This window comes from Zalophus californianus, chromosome 7 (assembly GCF_009762305.2).
Source record: "Zalophus californianus isolate mZalCal1 chromosome 7, mZalCal1.pri.v2, whole genome shotgun sequence".
In the NCBI taxonomy this organism is placed as follows: Eukaryota; Metazoa; Chordata; class Mammalia; order Carnivora; family Otariidae; genus Zalophus; species Zalophus californianus.
Window position 1 is genome coordinate 127,219,311 of NC_045601.1, and position 21,417 is coordinate 127,240,727.

A 21,417-nucleotide genomic window follows, 5' to 3' on the forward strand; every position below is an offset into this window, starting at 1 on the left:
TATAAGAGCTATATTTCTTTGTCCTCTCATATAGAATATAAGTTTATACCTATTTATATCGACTCTGTCATTGTTCTGATATAGAATATTCAACTTTAAGCTAGTTTGTGTGTTTGGTGGAGACTCGTGGTTAAAACTAACTCTTCTGTGTTTCAGGAATGAAGAAAGGCGATCAGTTTCAGTAGATTCACGGCAGTCTGGTGGAAGTTATTTGGATGCTGAGTATTCACGACATAGAAAGGATCGGAGTAGGAGCCCACATAAACGAAAAAGAAATAAAGATAAGGATAAAAACTGGGACTCGAGAAGAAGGAAAGACAGGTAAGTCACACTGCATCATCTGATGTTGAATTGTTTACTCTTGGAAAGTAAATAGATCTTCTGTTGTAGACAACGTTGAGAAAATGGATTGTAAGAGTAAATTACAGCGAGGAGAGTAAGTTTTTGATGAGAATTCTTATCATTTGGTTTCAGTTCAAGTAACCATAGCTCTGGTGGCATAGTTCTCTATATGCCTGAATTGATATGGGTTTCCCTCTTTTACTCCTTGTTTCCTAGCCAGGAAATAAGGAAGTAATGTCTAGGTAGGAAGTTAACTCTGTTAACGAGGTGTTTGCCTACATCTCTTTTTTCTGCTCCTTCCTCCCTCCTTTTTCTTGTCATTTCTTTCTCCTGCTAATTCCTGAGTTAAAGGGTCTGTAGGGTGAGAGAGACATCCAAAGTTTACTGTCAAGTCAGTTTTGCCCTTGTTAACATCGCTGATAGAATTTTGACAGCTGGAGGGGCGCCTGGGTGGCTCAGTCGTTAGGCGTCTGCCTTTGGCTCAGGTCATGATTCTAGGGTCCTGGGATCGAGCCCCCCATCGGGCTCCCTGCTCCATGGGAAGCCTGCTTCTCACTCTCCCACTCTCCCCCTGCTTGTGTTCCTTCTCTTGCTGTGTCTCTCTCTGTCAAATAAATAAAATCTTTAAAGGAAAAAAAGAGAATTTTGACAGCTGGAAAGATATGAACTAATACTAAAATAATAAATTTAAATCAGTTGTGATCTATTCCAGTAGTCCAGCTGCTTATGGGGCATCTGTCTGGATCTCAATGTTAGGTCTCTAACTGAACTATCTGTTTTTCATACCCTCCCTCTTTCCCCAGCATTCCTATTCTGGTTAATGGGATGACCATCTTCTGTCCACCTAAGTCAGAAATCATGGAGTTATTTTAGTTGCTCCTTTTTTATTCCTACCATCTGATTAGTTCCTAATTGCTATCAGTTGTACTTGAAGATACCTTTACATGCACCTCCTCATCTATCCTTACTGCTGTCCACCTGGGAAATGATAGTTTTCCTAATTGTTCTAATCACCTGTAAGCTTGTCCCATATGGAGTCATCTCTACTTTACTGCCTGAGTGAATTTTCACTCTTAAAATTCTTCAGGGGCAAAATCCACATTGTTGAGAATGGCTCCCAAGACTTCCAGGATCAGGGCTCTTGGCTACCCATCCTTATATTTTGCCACTACCCCATGAAATACTGAATTATGCTTTAGCTAGCCTAATTACTTACAGTTCCTCATCTATACTGTGCCACATTTATGCCTTTGTGTCAGGTTGTGCTGCCTAATTTTTATTTTTTTAAAGCCTGCTTGGTCTTTAAAGACCCAGCTAAGTCATTTCCATGAAACTTCTTTTCACTCATTGAGGCAGATCTGACCTTTCCAGTTTTGTCAGCACTCTGCCTACCATGTATTTTTTATTGAACTTAAGTTATTACTCTCCCTCCTAGACTGAGCTCCTTGAAGGCAAGTCCATGTCTGATTTAGTAGTATATGCACAGTATTTGTCTAGTAACAGCTTCTCAAATGATATCTTGTCCTTCTCCGGGCCACTGGTGATCAGGAATTAGTAATGCTTTTTGGTTTAATAATTTTGCTCATCTTACTATCATTTAGTTCGTTAGGTTTAAAGCTAGCGATGATTTAGTCCTCTTATAAAAATGAAATATTTGCTTTGTAATCCCTTTTGATTCATGTAATGAATGATATTTTGTAATAATTATACACAAATTAACTTAATTGTCAGAATTATTGTGCTTTTACTTCTTTCTGGTTTGTTAATGTTTCTTCCATTTTAGTAATTTTTGGCATCTCTGATCAATTTTTATTGACTTAAATACGTTAGACAACCTCAAATGTAAACATGAAATAATTTGAGTTTAAATAGTATTAATAGGAAATACTTCTCAAAAGTGCAGGGCTGATCTTTGATATCCACGCCTGAAGTGGAATGAATTGTGTGGAGTTGATAGGAACCAGCATAAGGATATCAGACAATTTCTGAATTCTGTCTGTGACTTTAATATTTTATTTGGAATGAATTCTCCGGTCCTCATGTATATATATTCAAAGTTAATTTTAAAGCAGAACTCTAAAATGCAATTTAAAAAAAAATCTCATTTTGCTTATCCCCTTGTCAATTTTGTCCTTTAGTTTTAATGATTCATTTTCCATATTTACTCTTAAAAAAATTACTATTTGGGGCTTCCGGCTGTCTTAGTTGGTAGAGCATGTGACTCTTGATCTCGGGGTCATGATTTCAAGCTTCACATTGAATGTAGAGCTTAATTAAAAACAAGTACTGAAACAGTTCTGAATGCATGTTTTAACTTGTTCTGAAGTACAGTACTGGTGAATTACTATTTTAAAGTTCTGATATTAAAATGTCCATCATTTGTAATAGTTTTTTTTTCACTTCTATCATTTCAGGGATGGGGAAAGACATCATAGTCATAAAAGGAGAAAGCAAAAAATATAAATGAGGTATTTGTGCATGTATTAATTATACTTATGCCATGATAACCAGTATGACAACATTTTAATTACCATTGCTTTGAGTAGGAGAATGTTTGTATGACTTGTTTAGTGCTCAGATCTTTAATTTTCAGTATTTATGTTTCAAACCATGAGTACACTTTTATGTCCTATAAGTTTGTTTTACTTATATTTTAATAGATGATTGCTTCCTATTACAGATTTTGTTTCATTCTTTGTGATAATTTATGTATCAGAAAATTCTTTAATTAAAGTCAGTACTTAAACTATATAAATAATAAATGAATACATTCTCATTTAAAAAAATTAAACCTTATGGCTAAGGTTAACGTCCCCTTGGAACACAACCTATAATCCCTGTGGCCTCACTAACTCAGTAACTACGACTTATCACTACACTAGTGAAATGTAATAGGGAAAAACAACCTAAATATCTGTCAGAAGGGGAATGGCCTGGTTAAATAAAATATGGTGTAGTCATGTAATAGATTATTATATTGAATTTAAAAGAAATAAACTTTTTATTAACATGGATAGATCTCAGAAACATAATGCTAAGTGAAAATAGCAAACTGCAGAAAGATATATACAAGTTATATTTATGTACAATATAATACTGTACATTTTCTGTGACCATAAATGTATGTAAATATATTTTTAAAGGTTCAGAAGGACCCATACCAAACCCATAACAGTAGTTATTTGGGAGAGGAGGTATAGATGGGAGAGATGAGGAATGAAAACCAGGATTGAGAGGGTGGTCAAAGAAAACTTTTGTTTTATCTACAATGCATTAATTTTTTAAAGGTATTCATCTTTCACTTGTTAATTAAAAATAGATTTTAATTAAAATTAATAAATATACTGTCATTTTCTTTTATGTAAATCATCTTTATTGAGGTACTGTTTATATAAAATAAAATGCACCCATATTAAGTATACATTTCATTTCATTTTGACAAACTTACACCCCAGCCAATGAAGTCATCACCTTGATCAATATAGAGAACATTCCTATCACCCCCCAAAATTCTCATATGCCCCTTTTACCAGTTTCTCTAGGCAACCACAGATCTGGTTTTTGTTGCTGTTGATTAGATGTATCTTTTTTAGAATTCATATAAGTGGAATACTGTAATATGTACCTTCTTCCACTCCACGTATTTTTGAGATTGACCCATGTTTTGTGTGTCAGTTGTCTGTCTCTTCCTTTTCGTTTGTAGTATATTCTGATGTATGATAGGTCCCTCAGGTGAAACTTGGCCATTAAACGTTAATCATTTCCTGTCTCATAGCAATATCTTGAATCTTAGAAGCTTAGGGTAAAGATTCCAAGGTGGGTTCCAAATAGAAATGAAACTAATTATTTCAGTAAGTAACTGACCGTGACAGAAAGGTTGACTGGATTTAGATCAGATTGACTCTTAGGCTTTAGGTATAAAAAACAGCTCTCAGATTTATAAGTTGGAAATCAACCATTCACTTGCTAATATGAAGTCCTATTACTGCTGTTGTACTTAATTTCTAAATATATAAAATTCAGATTTAAAAATCTTAAGGACTTTGGCGTTACCACAATGGTGAACCATGTGTCATTGCTGCTTTTGTAGGTCAAAACCATTTGAACTACCATTTTATATGTTGTAACTTAATTTATTATTTTGTTTTTCAATGTGATTTCAATGATTTTGCTGAGTGGAAGAAACTAAAGAGTGAGATTGAAAGGCATACTTGGATTTTTAGTAGAAGAGAGAAAGAAGTGCGTTGGTGGGCCTGAGGAAGAATAGGATAGATGGAGAAAGATCATCTAACCAGAGCGCGTGCTTCAGCGGTACACGTGCTGGAGCTAGCAAGGGTACAGAGAAGATGGGCACGGCCCCCGCGCAAGGATGAGACCTAAAATGTAACCAGAGTTCTTTATAGATTTTTAAGTATAAGACCAACTACTGCAAACTATTCAATAAAATGTAGATTTCGATGATAAGAGGCTTTGTTTGATCTTTGCACATATTAATTTTCCATGCTTATCTATATGTGTTTCAGACTCCTTCACTGGATTATGAGCTCTTTGAGAGAAGGTTTTATATCTTTAGCTCTGTAACCCCCATGCCTAGCACAATAGTTACCAGTTTATCGTTTTAAATTTTGGCAAAAGCATTTGCAAGCCCCTGTCACTTAACATCTAAGTTTTTGATTCATAAAATACTGATATTAATAAGTACTATAACTGCTATCCGTCTTACCCCTTATCAAGTCCTATCTCAGATGGTACCTTCTTGCCTACATTTATGATGTACTGGCCATAAACAATTTGCTCTGCTGAACTCTTTTAAAAGCACTAAGGATAGTTAACGTTTATTGAGCATTTACTGTGTAGCAGACTGAGCTTTTTTAAAATATATATATAAAGTATACATAACAAGATTTACCAGTTAGCTTTTTTTTTTTTTTTAAAGATTTTATTTATTCATTTGACAGAGAGAGACACAGCAAGAGAGGGAACACAAGCAGGGGGAGTGGGAGAGGAAGAAGCAGGCCTCCCACCGAGCAGGGAGCCTGATGCGGGGCTCGATCCCAGGACCCTGGGATCACAACCCGAGCCGAAGGCAGACGCTTTACGACTGAGCCACCCAGGCGCCCCCAGTTAGCTGTTTTTGAGTGCATAGTTCAGTGGCATTAATAATCACACTGTTGTACAGCCATCACCACTATACCTTTCCAGAATGTTTTCATCATCCCAAACTGAATCTCTCTCTACCCACTATATAGCAGCTCTTCATTTACCCCTTCCCCCAGCCCTTGGTAACCACCACTCTACTTTCTGTCTCTATGAATTTGACTATTCTAGGGACTGCATATAAGTGCAATCATAGAATATTTGTGTGTGTATGTGTGTGTCTGGCTTATTTTACTTAGTGTTTTCAAGATTCATCCATGTTGTAGCATGTATCAAAAATTCATTTCTTTTAAGGCTGTGTGTATATTCCATATTTGTTTGTCCATTCATCTGTTGGGCATACACAACTTTTGCTATTGTGAATAACACTACTGTGAACATGGCTGTACAGAAATCTGTTTGAGTCTGTTTCCGTTTCTTGTGGATGTATACCTAGAATTGGAATCACTCGGTCGTAAGTTAACTCTAGGTTTCATTTTTTGAGAAACCTCCAAACTGTTTTCCACAGGTCTATACATTTTACATTCCCACCAGCAATGCAGCAGGGATCCAGAGTTCTCTCTTCTCCGTTTTTGGCAACATTTGGTATTTTCTTGTGTTTTTTTGTGTTTTTGGTAATAGCCATTCTAATGCGTGTGAAGTGGTATCTCTTTGTGGTTTTGATGAGCTCTTTGTATTAAACATATTTAGTTCTTAGGAAACACTCTGAGGTGTAAAGACTAGTATTTTCACCATTTTAGAAATGACGAAAATGAGGTTCAAGGAACTAAATAACCTGCTCTAGTTCTCAAAGAGAGTGGTGGAGCCGGAGGCCCAGTCTAGGCAGTCTTGCCCCAGGGTTCATGCTCTTTGAGTACGTCCCTCTTATATTATAATAACTTACGTATTGCTTATGTCTCCACAACTAGGTTTTAAAATTTTTTGAAAGTAAAATATGTGTGATTATCTTTGAATCCCCAAAGTGCTTAGTTTGATTCCTTGAATGATATAGGTGATAAATATCTGTGGATAAGAAAATTTAGGCATAGAAATACTTAAAATTATTTTCCCAATGTCATATAAGCAATGCAACAAAGATTGTAATTAGAGCCCCTGCTCTTAACTGGTATACAGACTCTTTTTTTACTTTTTTAAAGATTTTATTATTTATTCTTAAGTAATCTCTACACCCATCGTGGGGCTCATACTCACAGCCCTGAGATCAAGGGTTGCACGTTCCACCGACTGAGCCAGCCAGGTACCCCTATACAAACTTTTATTAACTGTGGACAGTTGAATGGACTTATATCATGGTAGTGTCTGCCATTTCATAACAATCTCTGCATATCCACCAAGTTCTCTGCACTCCCTTATAAAATCTGAAAAAATGAACATTTTATCATCCACCATTTTGTTAAATTCAAACTGATTCATAAACTTGCTTTGTATCTCGATACCTATTAATTATGTACCAAAGTTCATTGCAGTGATCAACTTTACATTTCACATGAAGACATAAAAATCAAAATCTCACAGTACCTCCTAAAATTAAGAATGCTTGACAGGTTTTTTTTTTTTTTTTTTTTAAGATTTTACTTATTTGTCAGAGAGAGAGAGTGAGACCAGAAGCAGGGGGAGCAGCAGAGGGAGAAGCAGGCTCCATCCCAGGACCCTGGGATCATAACCTGAGCAGGGAGCCTGATGCAGGGCTCCATCCCAGGACCCTGGGATCATAACCCCAGCCGAAGGCAGACGCTTACCCGACTGAGCCACCCAGGCGCCCCAAGAATGCTTGACAGTTAAATGCCAGATTGTTGGAGGAGGAATCTTAGCCAACATAAGGAAGTCGGAAGCAGCTGAGGAAAAATTCAGACCTGCTCTGTCCTCCTGCCTCCCATCTCCTGCATTTGAAGAGGATGTGGGTGCGGTTTTTTAATCTGCCATAGGAGAACTGTGCTTACGCTGAAGTTTAAGAGAGAGGCAGTTGTAAGCAAAGAGAAATTAAGGAAACTTCTTAAATATTTAGACTGGCCTTGGTCGCTTTAATTTACATGTTTTCAAGGTGGTTGCTGTGCAGAGCCCAGGGTACTGATTACATTCAATAGGAAACTAAACTTGTCACTCAGATTTAGTTAGATCGGTCATCTCCAAGTCTTTGTCACTTTTGAGTAGGGCTGATTGGATAATCTCAAGCCTTTTAGTGAAAATTAGTTGTCAAATTGTAAATTTTACATAAAATGTTTTAAATTGGCTTTGAAAAATATTTTTGAATCAACTATATATTACGTCGCACAGAAGTAATTAATGTTATAAAAGTGTATGTAGGGTCTTTATCCCTGTCTTTGAGGATACTTTCTTTTTATGTTTACCGAGTTTATAAAGGTCCAAGAGTTTTGGTGTGAAGCTTTGTTACATTGAGTATGCAAAAAAATCTACTGGTAGTTCTTGAGTATGTTTATGAGGATCATTTCTTTTTACGTTGCTTGCTTTTGAGTTGTTATAATTGAGCCAGCAGGTGTGTTAATTATTAAACTAAATCTCACTTCATTACATTTGTGGTTGTGCTTCCTACTCTGGTCACAGATTTGGGAGTTTGGTGTAATGGAAAGTCTTCACAGCTTTTGGATATTTGGATTGCCACCGGTAATTTCTGTTGCTCCTTTTCAGGAAGGAAAAAATTAAGATTTGTCAGGCTCAAGGCTGCAAGTTGGATTCATCTTTACTGAGCAAAGTAAAAAACCATCCAAAAACCCCGTGTGGTCACCTAAGAGAAAGGATGCTGCCATAAAATAGAATATAAACTTCCAAGCTTACTTTTAGTCCTTTGGTTTAGTAATAAAAGGCAGGAGGCCCTTCCCAGTTTAAAAGTTGCTAGGTGCCCGGGTGGCACAGATGGTTAAGCGGTTGCCTTCCGCTCAGGTCATGATCTCCAGGTCCTGGGATCCAGCGCCGCGTCAGGCTCCCAGCTCACTCGGGAGCCTGCTTCTCCCTCCCCCTCTGCCTCTCCCTTTGCTTGTGCTCTCTTTCTTTGTCAAATGAATAAATCTTAAAAAAAAAAAAAGAATAAAACATTGCTATACACAGCACCTGGACAATGTTAAATTAAGGAAGACTGCAGGCTCCAGAGAGTCCTGCCTTCTGAGGATCATACCTTGTGGCACCAATTAAGGGATTTGGGGTTGGGTTGCTTGAGTACCGTGTTTATGAGGCTACTTTCCCATAATCATGGAACTTTGGTAACCCGTGTTGTTCCTCCAGCTCCAAGCCACGATTCCTCTTCTAGAATGAGAAAGCTAATGAAGGGGAGCTTTCAGGAATCCAGAGAGATGAAGCATGAGCCTGGGCTTTATTTGCTCTTGCTAACACTATTTAATACAAGTGAAAGACTTGTAAGTAACAAATTCTTCACATAATGGAAGGAATAGCCTTGATCAGAGGGAGCAGTGGGATGAGTGAGATGGATACAAGACAGGTCTGCCTCTTCACTGTGACCCGGGGCAAATCGATCTTTCCATGCCTCCTATTCCTCATCTGTAGATTCAGAGTAACTGTGCTCTCAAGGGTCGCGCTGAGGTTGAGAGAGAACGAATGTGTCTGGCCTCACATAGAGTCTGATCAATGGCAAGTGTAAATACCTGCCATTATTATTTGTAGCACACTTGTGAATATTTTCTTTCTGCTCTGCCTCTTATTTTGGCTTTGCTTAGGGACCAACCTAGATACCTGTCTCATGCCCTCAGAGAATTCTGTCCTACTATAATATTAGCACACATGCTACACATCCTTGAAGACTCCATAGAGAAGTGTATTTAGGGAAGTGCTTCACATTACCTACCTCGGGGGCACATGAATGGCTGACCAGCATAAAAATACTGAAATACCTCTAAGCTGCTTGGTAAATAACTTGCTGTCCCAAGTCCCACCTCTCATCTCCCCTTCCTTGTTATGGAAATCCTTGACCGTTTCCTAGGCACCACCCTGATCCAGCAAATAAAGGGCTGATGTCTAGCACAGCTGGAGGCTTCGGAGTACCCTGCTCCAGAGCTAAGGCTGGTTGGTGGCTGTTCTGATTACTTGGTGACTATGCCATCAGCCTCTCCCCCAAACAGTGATACCATTGTTAACCTGGGATGTATTATTCCATTTCTCACTTTGCCCTATATAGTGGGCTCTGTGTGCAGGTTGCTATATTTTGGGAATACTGATCATGGACATGGTTACACACACTTGAATCAGCCACAGCTTCCTGTAGACTACAGTAGTGCAAGTGTGGAAGGAGGAATCAGAAGTATATTGTTGTAAGGGTCTCACACTATACATGTATAATATTTGAATACAGATTATGGTAAGTGAATATATATAATAAACCCTAGAGAAGCCACTAAATAAATAAAACAGGAATAGCTAATAAGCCATAGTAGAGAGGAAACAATCATTAAAAACAATCCAAAAGAAGATTGGAGGAAAAAGAGAAGGAAAGAACAGATAAGATAAAAAAACAAATAGCAAGAAGGTAGAGTTAAACCCACCCATCTTGACCTTATTAAACATTAAATGTAAATGTTCTAGGCACTCAAAAGGCAGAGGTGGTCAAATTGGATAAAAAGGCAAGACCTAGGTGTATGTTGTCTATAAGAAACCCATTTTAAATATGAGGGTACACAAATAGTTAACCTAAATAAAAAGATGAGGAAAATGTGTCATGCTAACACTAAACAAAAGGAAGCTATTTTACAATCAACGTAGACTTCAGAACAATGAATGTTACCAGAGATAAAGAGGAACATTTTAAAATGTCAGAGAATTCAGTTCATCAAGAGGACATAATCCTAAATACATGTGCACCGCATAAGAGAGGTTCAAAATACCTACAACAAAGATAGGACTGAAGGGAGAACCAGGCATGTTCACAATTACAGTGGAGATTTCAACGCTTGTCCCTTAGCAGATCATAGCGTGAGCAGGAAGCACATCAGGAAAGAGAGGCGTTGCACAACTGACATTTATAGAGCACTCCGCCTGGACAGCCAGCAGAATATTCTTTTCATACTGGTGATAGTGACCCAGATCGTATTCTGGGCCATAAAACAACGCTCAATGCGTCGGAGAGGATTGAAATCGCACAAAGTATTACTCTGACCATAACAGAATTAAACTAGAAATCAAAAGATATCTGAAGAATCCTCAGATATTTAGAAATCAAACAGCCTACTTCTAAATAATTCAGGGGCGGCAAATTAGGAAGTATTTTAAACTGAATCAGAACAAAAACACAGCATATCAAAATTTGTGGGATGTAGCTAATGCAGTGCCTAGAAGGACATTTATGATATTAAATGCTTGACTAAGAAAAGATGAAAGTGTTACATTAATGATCTAAACTGCCACCCTGAAACAGTATAAAGATCAAATTAAGCAGAAGGAAGGAAACAAAGAGCAGAAATCAATGAAATAGAAAACTGAGAAACAATAGAAAAGGTAAATAGAACCAAAAGCAGATTTTAAAAAAACGTCAAGAGGCATCTGGGCGGCACAGTCAGTTAAACTACCGACTCTTGGTTTCGACTCAGGTCATGATTTCAGGATCCTGGGATAAAGCCCTGCATCAGGCTCCACGCTCACTGTGAAAGTCTGCTAAAGTTTCTCTCTCGTTCTCTCTCTGCCCCTTTCCCCTGTGCTCTCTCTCAAATAAATAAATAAATCTTAAAAAAAAATTTTAAAATGATGAATAAAATTGACAAGCCTCTAGGCAGATGACTCTAACCAGACTCCAGCCAGGAGGAAAAAGGAAAAAGGAAAGAGAAAAAAAAAAAGGAGACACAAATTATTGATTGTTTATGTTCACTCTTGATAGAGTGAACATAAAAAAAAGTGAACATGGAAAAGTTGCTATAGATTCTAGAGACTTTAAAATGATGAAAAGGGAGTGTTATATTATTATGCCAATAAATCCAACAACTTAGATGAAGTAGATAAGTTCCTTGAAATACACAAATTACCTAGACCTACTCAAGAAGAAACAATTGGAAATATTCATATCCAATAAATATATTGAATTCAGTTAGAAACTTTCCCACAAAGAAAACCAGTCCCAAATGGCTTCACTGGTAAATTCTACCAAATGTCTAGGGAGGAATAATACCAATTCTTTACAAACCCACATAATAGAAGAGGGAGGAAACTCCCAGCCGTCCTCTTGATACCAAAACCAAAGATATTATAAGTAAACTTTTCGACCAACAGAGCTCATGAACATAGACACCTTAACAAAAATTTGGCCATGTTTTGCAAACAAATCCATTAAAAACAAACAAACCCCACCTTATGATCAAGTAAGTTTTATTTCAGGAATTTAAGGACGATATAACATTGAACATCAAGGTAATTCACCATATTGACAAAGAAGAAAAATCCTATGATCCTCCACAGATGCAGGAAAAGCGTACAATAAAATTCAATACCTGTTTGTGGTTTAAAAAACAAAACAAAACAGTCTCAGCAAACTAGAAATGGAGGGAAACCTCCTCAACCTGGTAATGGACATCTACAAAAAACCTGGAGTTAAGCTCATAACTTAATGGTGAAAGAATGAATAATTTCTTCCGATTGGGAGCAAGGCAAAGATGTCTGCTCTGCCACTTCTGTTCAACATTGTACTAAGGTCCTCACAGGCACAATAATGCAGTAAAAAGAAAGAAAATGTACAGATTGGAAAGGGTGAAGTAATACTGTCTTTATTCACAGATGACAATCATCTATCTAGAAAATCCTAAGGAATTTACAAAAAAACAACTAGAACTAATAAATTTAGCAAAGCTATATAGTCAATATACAGAAATCTTACAATTTTTATATGCTAGTAATGAAAATTGGAAATAGCATCAAAAAGCATAAAATACATTAGGGGTAAATTGAACAAAACATGTGCAAGACCTGTACACTGAACACTATAAATCTTGCTGAGAGAAATTAAAGAAGATTTTAATAAGAGAGATGTCATGCCCCCCAATCAGAACACTCTGTTTTTAAGGTACCAATTCTCATTAGATTGAACAACAGAGTCTATGCAATTGCAATAAATGCCCAGCAGGCCTCTTAAAAAAGGCATAATATATTTTTTATTACAAAATATACATAACATTTACCATTTTAACCATTTTAAAATGTACAGGTTAGTGGCATTAAGTACATTCACATTGCTGTGCAACCATCACCACCATCTGTCTCTAGAATTTTTCATCTCCCCAAACCAAAATTCTTGTACCCATTAAACAATTCCCCATTTCCTCTCCTCCCCCAGCCCCTGGCAACCACCATTTCACTTTCTGTTTTTATGAATTTGGCTACTCTAGGAACCTTGTTTAAGTGGAATCCTACAATATTTGTCTTTTTGTGTTTGGCTTATTGCACTTAGCATAATGTCCTGAAGGTTCATCCATGTTGTAGCCTGTGTCAGACTAGCTGGCCTGCTTTCTTTGTTTCTTTGTACCTTACCTTTCCCTCCCTCCCCCTTCCTCCCTTCCTCCCTCCCTCCTTTCCTTCCTTCCTTCCTCCCTCCCTTCCTTCCTTTCTTCCTTCCCTCCTTCCTTTCCCTACCCCCTTGCTTCCTTCCTTCCTTCCATTCTTTCATTGGCAGACGGATTTAAAAATTATGTTGGAAATGCAGTGGATTTGAAGGAACCAGAACATTTTAGGAGGAAAAAGAACAAAGTTGGAAGACTTATACTACCTGATTTCAGGATTTATTATGAAGTTATAGTAACCAAGACAGAGTGGTATTGCCATAAGGATAGACATGTAGATGAGTAGAACAGAAGAGCAAATCCAGAAATAGATGCACAGATGTGTGATCAAGTTGATTTTTGACAAGCTGCTGAGGTAATCCAATGAGGAAAGGATAGTACTTTCAACAGAATATGCTGGAACAGCATGATATCCATAGGAAATACAAGGAAACTCAAGTTTTACCTTACCTCATATACCAACATCAACCTGAAGTGAATTGTAAACTTACATGTAAAAGCTAAAGTATAAAATTTCTAAAAGAACATAGCAGAAGCTGTTTGTGACCTTGGGTTAGGCAAAGATTTCTTAAATAGGACACACACAAGAGAAAGCCACTGAGTTGGAGTTCATCAAATTGAACTTTTGCTCTTTTCAGGACACTGTTAAGGCAAGCCATAGAATGGGAGTAAGTATTCACAAAAGCATATTAGCAGACAAAGGTCATATCTAGAATACATAACTCTTAAAACAACCTCCCAAGTATGGACAAAAGATTTGAGTAGACACTCAACAAAGGAAGATATATGGATGGTAAATAAGCACATAAGAAGATACTCAACAGCATTACTAAGGGAAATGCAAACTAAAAACCACAACGAAAAACCATACACCCCATAAAAAATTTAAAGGAAAAAAAAAAACAACCCACACACCCCAGAACGGCTGAAATTAAAAGACTGATACTACCAAGTGTCAGTGAGAATGCAGAACAACCAGAATTCTTGTTTATTGCTGGCAGGACTGTATGATTGTACAATCACTTTAGAAAACTTCCAGAGCGTGAGTTTTTCTTTTTTAAAGTTAAATATACCATACAATCTGGCAGTCTTTCTCCTAGACTCTTCCTAGATTGCCTCTGTGTTGCCAAAGGTAAAAGGAAACATGTCCACGCTCTGACCTGTACACAAATATTCAAGCGGCTTTATTCACAGTACTCCAAAGCGGGGACAACTGAAATGTCCATCAACTGGTGAATGGATAGACAAAGTATGTATCCCTTCAGTGGAATACCATTCAGCCATAAAAAGGAATGAACTAGTGGTCCAGCAATGGACGAATCCCAAAAGCTTGTTAAGAAGCCACACATAAAAGAGTGTATACTGTAGGATTCCACTTACATACAATTCTAGAAGATGTAAAACCTAGTGACAAATCCGTGGTTGGTAGGGGTTGGGGGTGGGGAGACACGGCTGTAAATTAGCACAAAGAAGCGTTTTAGAATGATGGAAATGTTCTATGTCACCATTGTGTTGGTGATTTAAGACTGAATACATTTGTTAAAACTTACCAAGTCATACACCTAACATTGGTGAGTTTTATTGTATTAAAATACTCAGTAATGAAAAAAAAAAGGAGAGAAAGAATATGATGGCTTCTCCCCTCCAGGAACTCCCAGTCTATGTAGGGAGTCAGGATAGTCTGGGAAAAAAACTTAAGGCAATGAATGATTAGGAGTCAGCTATAGTTCAATTCACACCTGGGGTTGGTAGTTGTAACCCCATGCCCTGGGCTGGTGAGCAGTAATGCTCAGCCATGCCGTGGGAATGAGGGAAGCCAGTCCAGCTTCCTTGGAAGAAGGAATTTAAAACAGGCTTTCTTCGTAACAAGTGAGCGTGGGCCTTCCCATCTTACTTTTATCAATCTGGAAGGACTCTGGATTCTTCCCTATGTAAGGCAGCTTGAAGCAACTGTACTTTAACTGGAATACACATAGTGTGTCCAGCCCAGTCCTGGGAATTTGAAAGAAACAGACTTTAGGGCCATCATTGGGAGAATAAAAAACAACACTTGAGAAGTACCAGAAGGTTGATAGTAAAGGTGAATACATAGACTGCATACAGAAAAGTTTGTTATTCCATATGCAGAGTATTTGTGGGCATATCCCTGTGGGTTTTGAGTAGCAGACTATTGGAGATGAAGTGTCAAACCTAGTGGTTCTGATAATAACCCCAAAGAAGCAGAAAGAAAAGAACTCAGACCACAAAGGGAAAGGAATCAAATATGAGATGGATGCTGAGTCCTGAAGAGATGAAAGAATTTTCTGTTACAGAAGATCTATGTGGACAACCCACTTGAAAAACAACAGCAACCCCACCTCCCAAAAAATAATGCTACAGTTTTAAAGAGTTTGATTTCTTTAGAGAAAAAGTAGAATTTGGAGCAGAGGCAAAATTGATAGCTTTGTTGAATTATGGTTTTATCAAGAATAGATACATTTCCCATAATTTTTTGCCAAGTTAGAGTGTGACTGTATACACAGGGCAAGTTATTCCATGAGATTCATGAAAAAAAGCTTCTGCACCTTTAGAGAGTTCATTTTATGAGAGGTGATCATTGAAGACGATATTTAGGGAGGGGGGCCGACTGTTGGGGAGGCCGTGCACATGGGGTCGGGGATGTATGGGAGCTCTGTAACCTTCGCTCAGTTTAGCTGTGAGCCAAAAGTGTTCTAAAAAATAAAGTCTATTTTTTAAAAAAAGATTATTTATAAATGTGGCTTTGTTTGACAAGGTTAGAATCAAGATTTGGAATTTTCAAAAAATTCTAGGAAGTCAGAGTTTTCTGAGTAATATGCGACCCTGAAAGGGGCAGTGTGCCACATTTTCCTGTCTCCAGGCTGGCTTCTTTTAAATGGAAGCACATTCAAAGGCAAAATGAAGAGGCAAGTCTAGATTTCAGAGCATCGGGCTTTCTGAAGTAGGAAAAGCTGGTGAGTTGGATTCTCTGACGAAGGGAATAGCTGCTCCCAGCACCACTCCCCCTCCCCCCCCCACCATTCTCATCCTTCCTTACCTGTCTCATCTGGCGTTGTCAGTGTAGGGCCTGTGGGGGTTGAGCAGCACCAGGTATCATCCGGGTGCCTGAGGGAATGGATGGAGGGACGGGGGCACAGGTGAGCGGACAGCAGCTGACGCCCTCTCAGCAGGCAGGACAGACAAGCCCCCAGATTTGGCATCCCTTAGAGGGGCATGCAGATATTAACCAGAAAGCTGCAATGAACTCTTCAATTCCCTGAAAATTCTCTAGCCGTGGGAACATTCCAGAAACTATTTCAGGAATGTCACTGAGACCTACATCTAAACGGGACGTGGCGGCTGGTACCGTAGCAATGACGGCAACAATGACGGCACTGATAACCGCTGTCATTTTCTGGACACTTGTAGCCTCTGAGTTCAGTGCACTGATGCGCATTATGTCACTTCAGCCCCACAACCCCGTGGGAGGTAGGAGCTACCGCCATTCCCACTGCACAGATGAGGAACCAGACTTAGAGTCCCAGGATCGTGTCAGGACGGCACAGCCGCTACATCTCAGGGAAGCGATCCCAACACAGAAAGTTGTCCGCACTTACTGCTTCGCCCTTGCAGTCATCTGAAAGCCATCCCTTGCTGTGCTCCCGTCCAGGGTCCCTGTAGATGGTGCGTGATCCAAGGGGACCGGACCAACCGAGAGGCGCTCAGGAGTAGGGGAAGGACACAGTGCGCCCGGCAGTGGGTGTGGCCTGGGTGTGGCCGATCAGAGGAGTTCTAGGTCTCCAGCCGCCTCCGCCTCCCCCTCCCCCAAATTCCTACCTTCCCAGCATGACCTGCGAGCAAATAAATGTCTCTATCAGAACTGAAGTGTGCCTTAGATTAACACGTTTTTAAATAGTATGTGTGGAAGTAGGCTCTTACCATATTCCACTTCTCATACCCTGTCCAAGGCCTTGCTCGTGGGGAACTGACCCTTCTCTGTGGTCCAGAAGGATGGCAAGTCCGCTGCAGAAGCAAGAACAATTTACAGTCACGACACTAGAATCTGCTAGAATGTAAGCCCCACAAGGGCAGGGGTTTGTTTTATGTGTAAAAAGGCGTATCTCTGGAATCTAAAACATGTAGGAAGCATTCAATAAATACATGTTTAATAATAATTACTAACTCTTCAAAGGACTGGTTCATCTAATATAATACTTGAGCAGGAAGGACAGTTTCTTTTCTTTTTTACCCCCTCTCATTGATGGAAAGGTGTGAGAAAAATCGAGCCTCAGGTAAGTTAAGTGGGTTATCTTGGTTCAAAGAGCTAATTAATTAGGAGTAGAAATGGACTGGGAGCCAGGCCCCGAAGTCTCTACTCTGAGCTCTTCCCTGCTATTATCAGGCTTACTGGAGTGTGTTATTTCTGCCATAGTGGCTTATACTTTCATCTCAGTGATTTCTGGTCTGGGTCTGCCAGCTGCAAGGTTCACAGGAAACCTGCTCATCTCCCCTGGCCAGCTTTGATTACAGTCAACTGCAGCGGGCCATGATTGGAGTAACCACCACTGCTGAGTGACAGCCGGGCGTGCTCCCGTCTTTGTGAACAGAATACTGCTGTACGTCACTGATTCTAATATAAATACCTCTTTTCCTTATTTTAACATCCCTGCAACTTGAGCAGGTTTTGCAGTCACTGTTGGTGAGAAAAGATGTTGAGTTTTTCAAGAGGATTTGGGCTTCCTTCTGCCAGCATGAGAGGGGTGCTCCTGACCTGAGGTTCTTTCAGTTTCAACTCTTTGCTTGCAGAGAGCTCAGTGCAGATTGTCGGTGTGGTTTTTCCCCCATTCTTCACCCGGTCCTGTGGCTGAGCCTTGCTGTCCTGCTTTGCGGGGAGGACACTCTGGTTGGTGACTCGGCTCTGTGTGGGGGTCACCTATCATTAGACTTCCCTTTTGGGGTACTTTGCTTTCTTAGTACATAAAATAATGGGCCTCCTGTGATTAATAACTTAGACTTGATGACAGATGGACCTTCCCTTTACTGAGTTCTTCCTATTCACAAGGCACTTTGCATGTATGTCTCCGGATCCTTGGGGACAGTCTCTGAGACTGAGATTTGATGCAGGAAGTTTGCTGAGAGTGCCCTCCGGATCTGCATCTGTGGGATGGGGAAGGAAACTGGACTTGCCAGAAGGGGAACTTGAACTACAGTGCAGTCAGGACAGAGGCCTTAGCTGCTCCTACAGGGGAGGAGGGCTTCTGGGACTGAGATGACCCTTCAGAGTTGTCTCCAGCTGGGGCAAGGGGGAAGCAGGCCTTTACACTCCCACATCAACCATTCATTGGGCGCAAGCTCCACCGCCTACCCAACACCCTGGATGGGCTGTCACCTTGGGTGGGGTCTCCCTTTGACCAAGGGCAGTTTGGGGGGGTATCTCAGACAGTGGCTATCGTCTGGCTCCATGTGAAGGGGAGCTCTGGATGGCACACCACAGCAAGCACTAGAGTGTGTTACCTCGTTCATGCTTCACCCTGTGGGAGGTGCTGTCATCGTCAGCACCCAGGGTGACCATGAGGAAACAGGCTTGGACAGATTGAGTGGCTCCCGTAAGATCCCACAGCCATTTGCAGAAGATTCAAGTCCAGTCCTGGCTCCAAGACCCAGCTCTTAACCCCGGAGCCTGGGGCTGCACTCTTGGCAGCTCAGACTGCATTCTTTGTTTGGTAAGAAAGAAAGAGGGAAATGTGCATGTCCAGCCCAGTACGAATCTTTACCCAGAAATGCAGAAGAACTAGCGAGGACTCCCACCACAGTGATGTAGTAGGGGGCAGCCAGACCAGCTTACTGCTCTATTGTGCCTGCAGTCTATGCCTGTGTTTTCTCTTCTGTCATCCTATCCATGGAAGGTGCTGGAGAAAGGAGGCTCAGTCCCCATTTTAGAGGTGAGAACGTTGAGGCCAGGGAAGGTGGTAGTTTGCCCAGAATCATGCAAAGGGGTGACTTGATGACCAAGGCACAGATGTGTCACCTTGTCCCTGCACTTCCCACGTGTGTCCCGGTGGAGGCATCTTTTTTTTTTTTTTTCTCTCCAAAGATTTTTTTTTTTCAGTCATCTCTACACCCAGTGTGGGGCTTGAACTTACAACCCTGAGATCTAGAGTCCTGTGCTCTACCGACTGAGCCAGCCAGGCATTCCCCCCAGTGGAGGCTTCTTAACCTCCCCTGGGGGCAATGTTGTTGGTGAGATGTTGTCCCCTTTACCTCTGAGGTGAGTAGGGCAGGTGGCGGTTAGATGAACCCCTTCGTCTCCTCACCTGCTTGCAGAAACAAATGTCACCAGTCTTGAAATTGTTCATGGGAAGCAAAAAAGTAAAGCATTTCAGAAAATTTCTGAGATTTCTAGGGCTTTGTTGGCTTAATTAATCATTAAGAAGGAGCAGTGTATTTGCAGGAAAATAAAGCTTTTCAGTGAATCCACTGCAAGAGCCATAAAAGTCATAACATAAAACTGTCTTAGTTGAAAGCATTCTTTTACTTTATCTAGGAGTTTCACGTCCTCAGCTGCTTTGCAAACCAGCTACTCCAAAAAATCATCTGTGTTATTGCTGGGTAGATAACAGTGGGAGTCATTCCGGTTTGGGGACAAAAAAGTCATCCGGAAGAAAAGAAACAGGTTAGCCTCCCCCTTTTATTTGACTCTTCCCTACGCCCAGAGGGAAGACATGTAGCAGTTTTCATTGTGTGTTTCTAGCTGGAAATGTATTGGGCACTTCCTAGGTGACAGGCACAGTGCTGGGCTCTTTAGAGAAGATCCCTGGGGGTGGGGGTGGGGGATTGGCACTCATTCCACCCTCCTAATCGTTCGTTTTCCTGCACTGAAAGCTGTTCTTCTGGGTCGCAGCCAGGGTTGATGGGGAGATGGTGGGCAGCCAGTCAGAGGAGCCTGTGGGCCGTCGGGCAGGCACACATGAGCGCGGCCTGGGCAGACCCCCCAGGCAGGAAGCAGGGCATGTACTCTGCAGGGGTGGTTCTGGGGGAGATTTCGTGGTGTTTTCTGAGCCAGGGGCGTGTCTGGAGCCACAGTGGCAGAAGCTTTCTCATCACCGAACCTCTGGATCTTTGTCACTCAGCAGCTTCTGGACGGCCAGCATCCTGGTTGTGGCAGAGGTGGCCCGTCGAAGCGGGCCAGGTCTCAGGTGTTGTGGGGTTTGTTTCTAGTCCTAGCACTCCAGCCCTTCCAGTGGTTTCGTAAGCACCTCATCTCTTAATTAAGAACACACTTGTCTGGGACCATTCAGGCTGCGGTAACAGTATCATAGGCTGGCTGGCTTCAATAACAGACAGTTCTGGAGGCTGGGAAGCCCAAGGTCACGGTGCCAGCACGTTCAGGTGTCCGGTGAAAGCTTGCTTCCTGGTTCATAGACAGCTGTCTTCTCACATGGGAGAAGGGGCGAGGACTCTCTCCGGGGTCTCTTTTATAAGGGCACGAACCTCATTCATGAGCGCTCCACTCTCACGACCTAATCATCTCCCCAAGGCCCCACCTCCTAACACCGTCACCTTGCGGGTGAGGTTTAAACATATACATGTTGTGGGGGACACAGACGTTCAGTCTACAGCATGCATCTTGTGACTGAGGCCTCCTAGACTTGAAATGTGGCAGCTTCCCTTTCTTGAGCGCTTTCTACTAATGAGGCACTTTGCATCGATGGCTTGGGTGAGGTTCCCCGGGAATTCTTCTACTTAAGAGAGTGAGCAGCGTTTCCTGTGTGGTGTGGAAGCTGATCAGTAGCTGATGCATTTGACTTTCGTAACTACCCCTCTTGGGTAGTTACACACTTTCACAGCTCACACGACTCAAGTGACTTGCCCAAGGCCACCAGCTTGTCAGTGGGGATGCGGGTTGCAAGCCCAGGGACATTCCCTCCCTACCCTGTCACCCCATCCCACCCTGCATGGGCTACATTTGTCACCTGGAGGTTTGCTTATCCTGTTTCTGGTACAACATATTTGCAAGGGAGAAATAACAGTAAACCCTTCTTCCAAATGACTTCATTTTACATTGTCATTTGAAAAGTATCTTTCAAGTGTAATTACTTCTTAGTTTTCTGCTATAAGCTTTTCCACAAATGCACGATATTCGTTTCCTCCTGACTTCAACGAAGTTTCTTATCTTTCCTTTTAACAGAATCATGCTCATTCCCCAAGTCCCACCTAGAAGGCCTCCCTTGGTTACTCCAGCTCCCACTCTTCAGTGTTAAAACAGCACCTCTATCATCTTATTGGTCACTTAGTGGATATTTTCAGGGTTTTTTTTCTAGATGGTTAGTGCTTTGAGAAAAGGAACCATTATATGAATACTGAGCCCAGTAATCCTATTAGCATCATTATCAGGCACCTGTTCGTTCCAAGCACTTTA

The 21,417-nt window shown here is 40.8% G+C and overlaps 1 protein-coding gene and 1 non-coding gene across 3 annotated transcripts in view; both read left to right on the forward strand.

Annotated features, from left to right (window-relative positions):
• Positions 1–17,129, forward strand: part of SNRNP48 (small nuclear ribonucleoprotein U11/U12 subunit 48) — a 31,090-nt gene extending 13,961 nt beyond the window's left edge. The window contains exons 8-10 of one of the 2 annotated variants that reach the window (XM_027602428.1): positions 157–321; positions 2,757–2,810; positions 16,967–17,129. In XM_027602428.1, coding sequence (XP_027458229.1) covers positions 157–321; positions 2,757–2,805 — 214 coding nt within the window. In that variant the 3' untranslated portion in view covers positions 2,806–2,810; positions 16,967–17,129. Of the gene's footprint in view, positions 1–156; positions 322–2,756; positions 4,559–16,966 lie in introns of those variants that run through there. The other variant, XM_027602427.2, reaches the window with a different exon arrangement.
• LOC113928156 lies at positions 4,643–4,751 on the forward strand. Its single transcript, XR_003521834.1, has one exon. It is a non-coding gene; the product is annotated as a U6 spliceosomal RNA (small nuclear RNA).
• Positions 17,130–21,417: the final 4,288 nt, after the last annotated feature.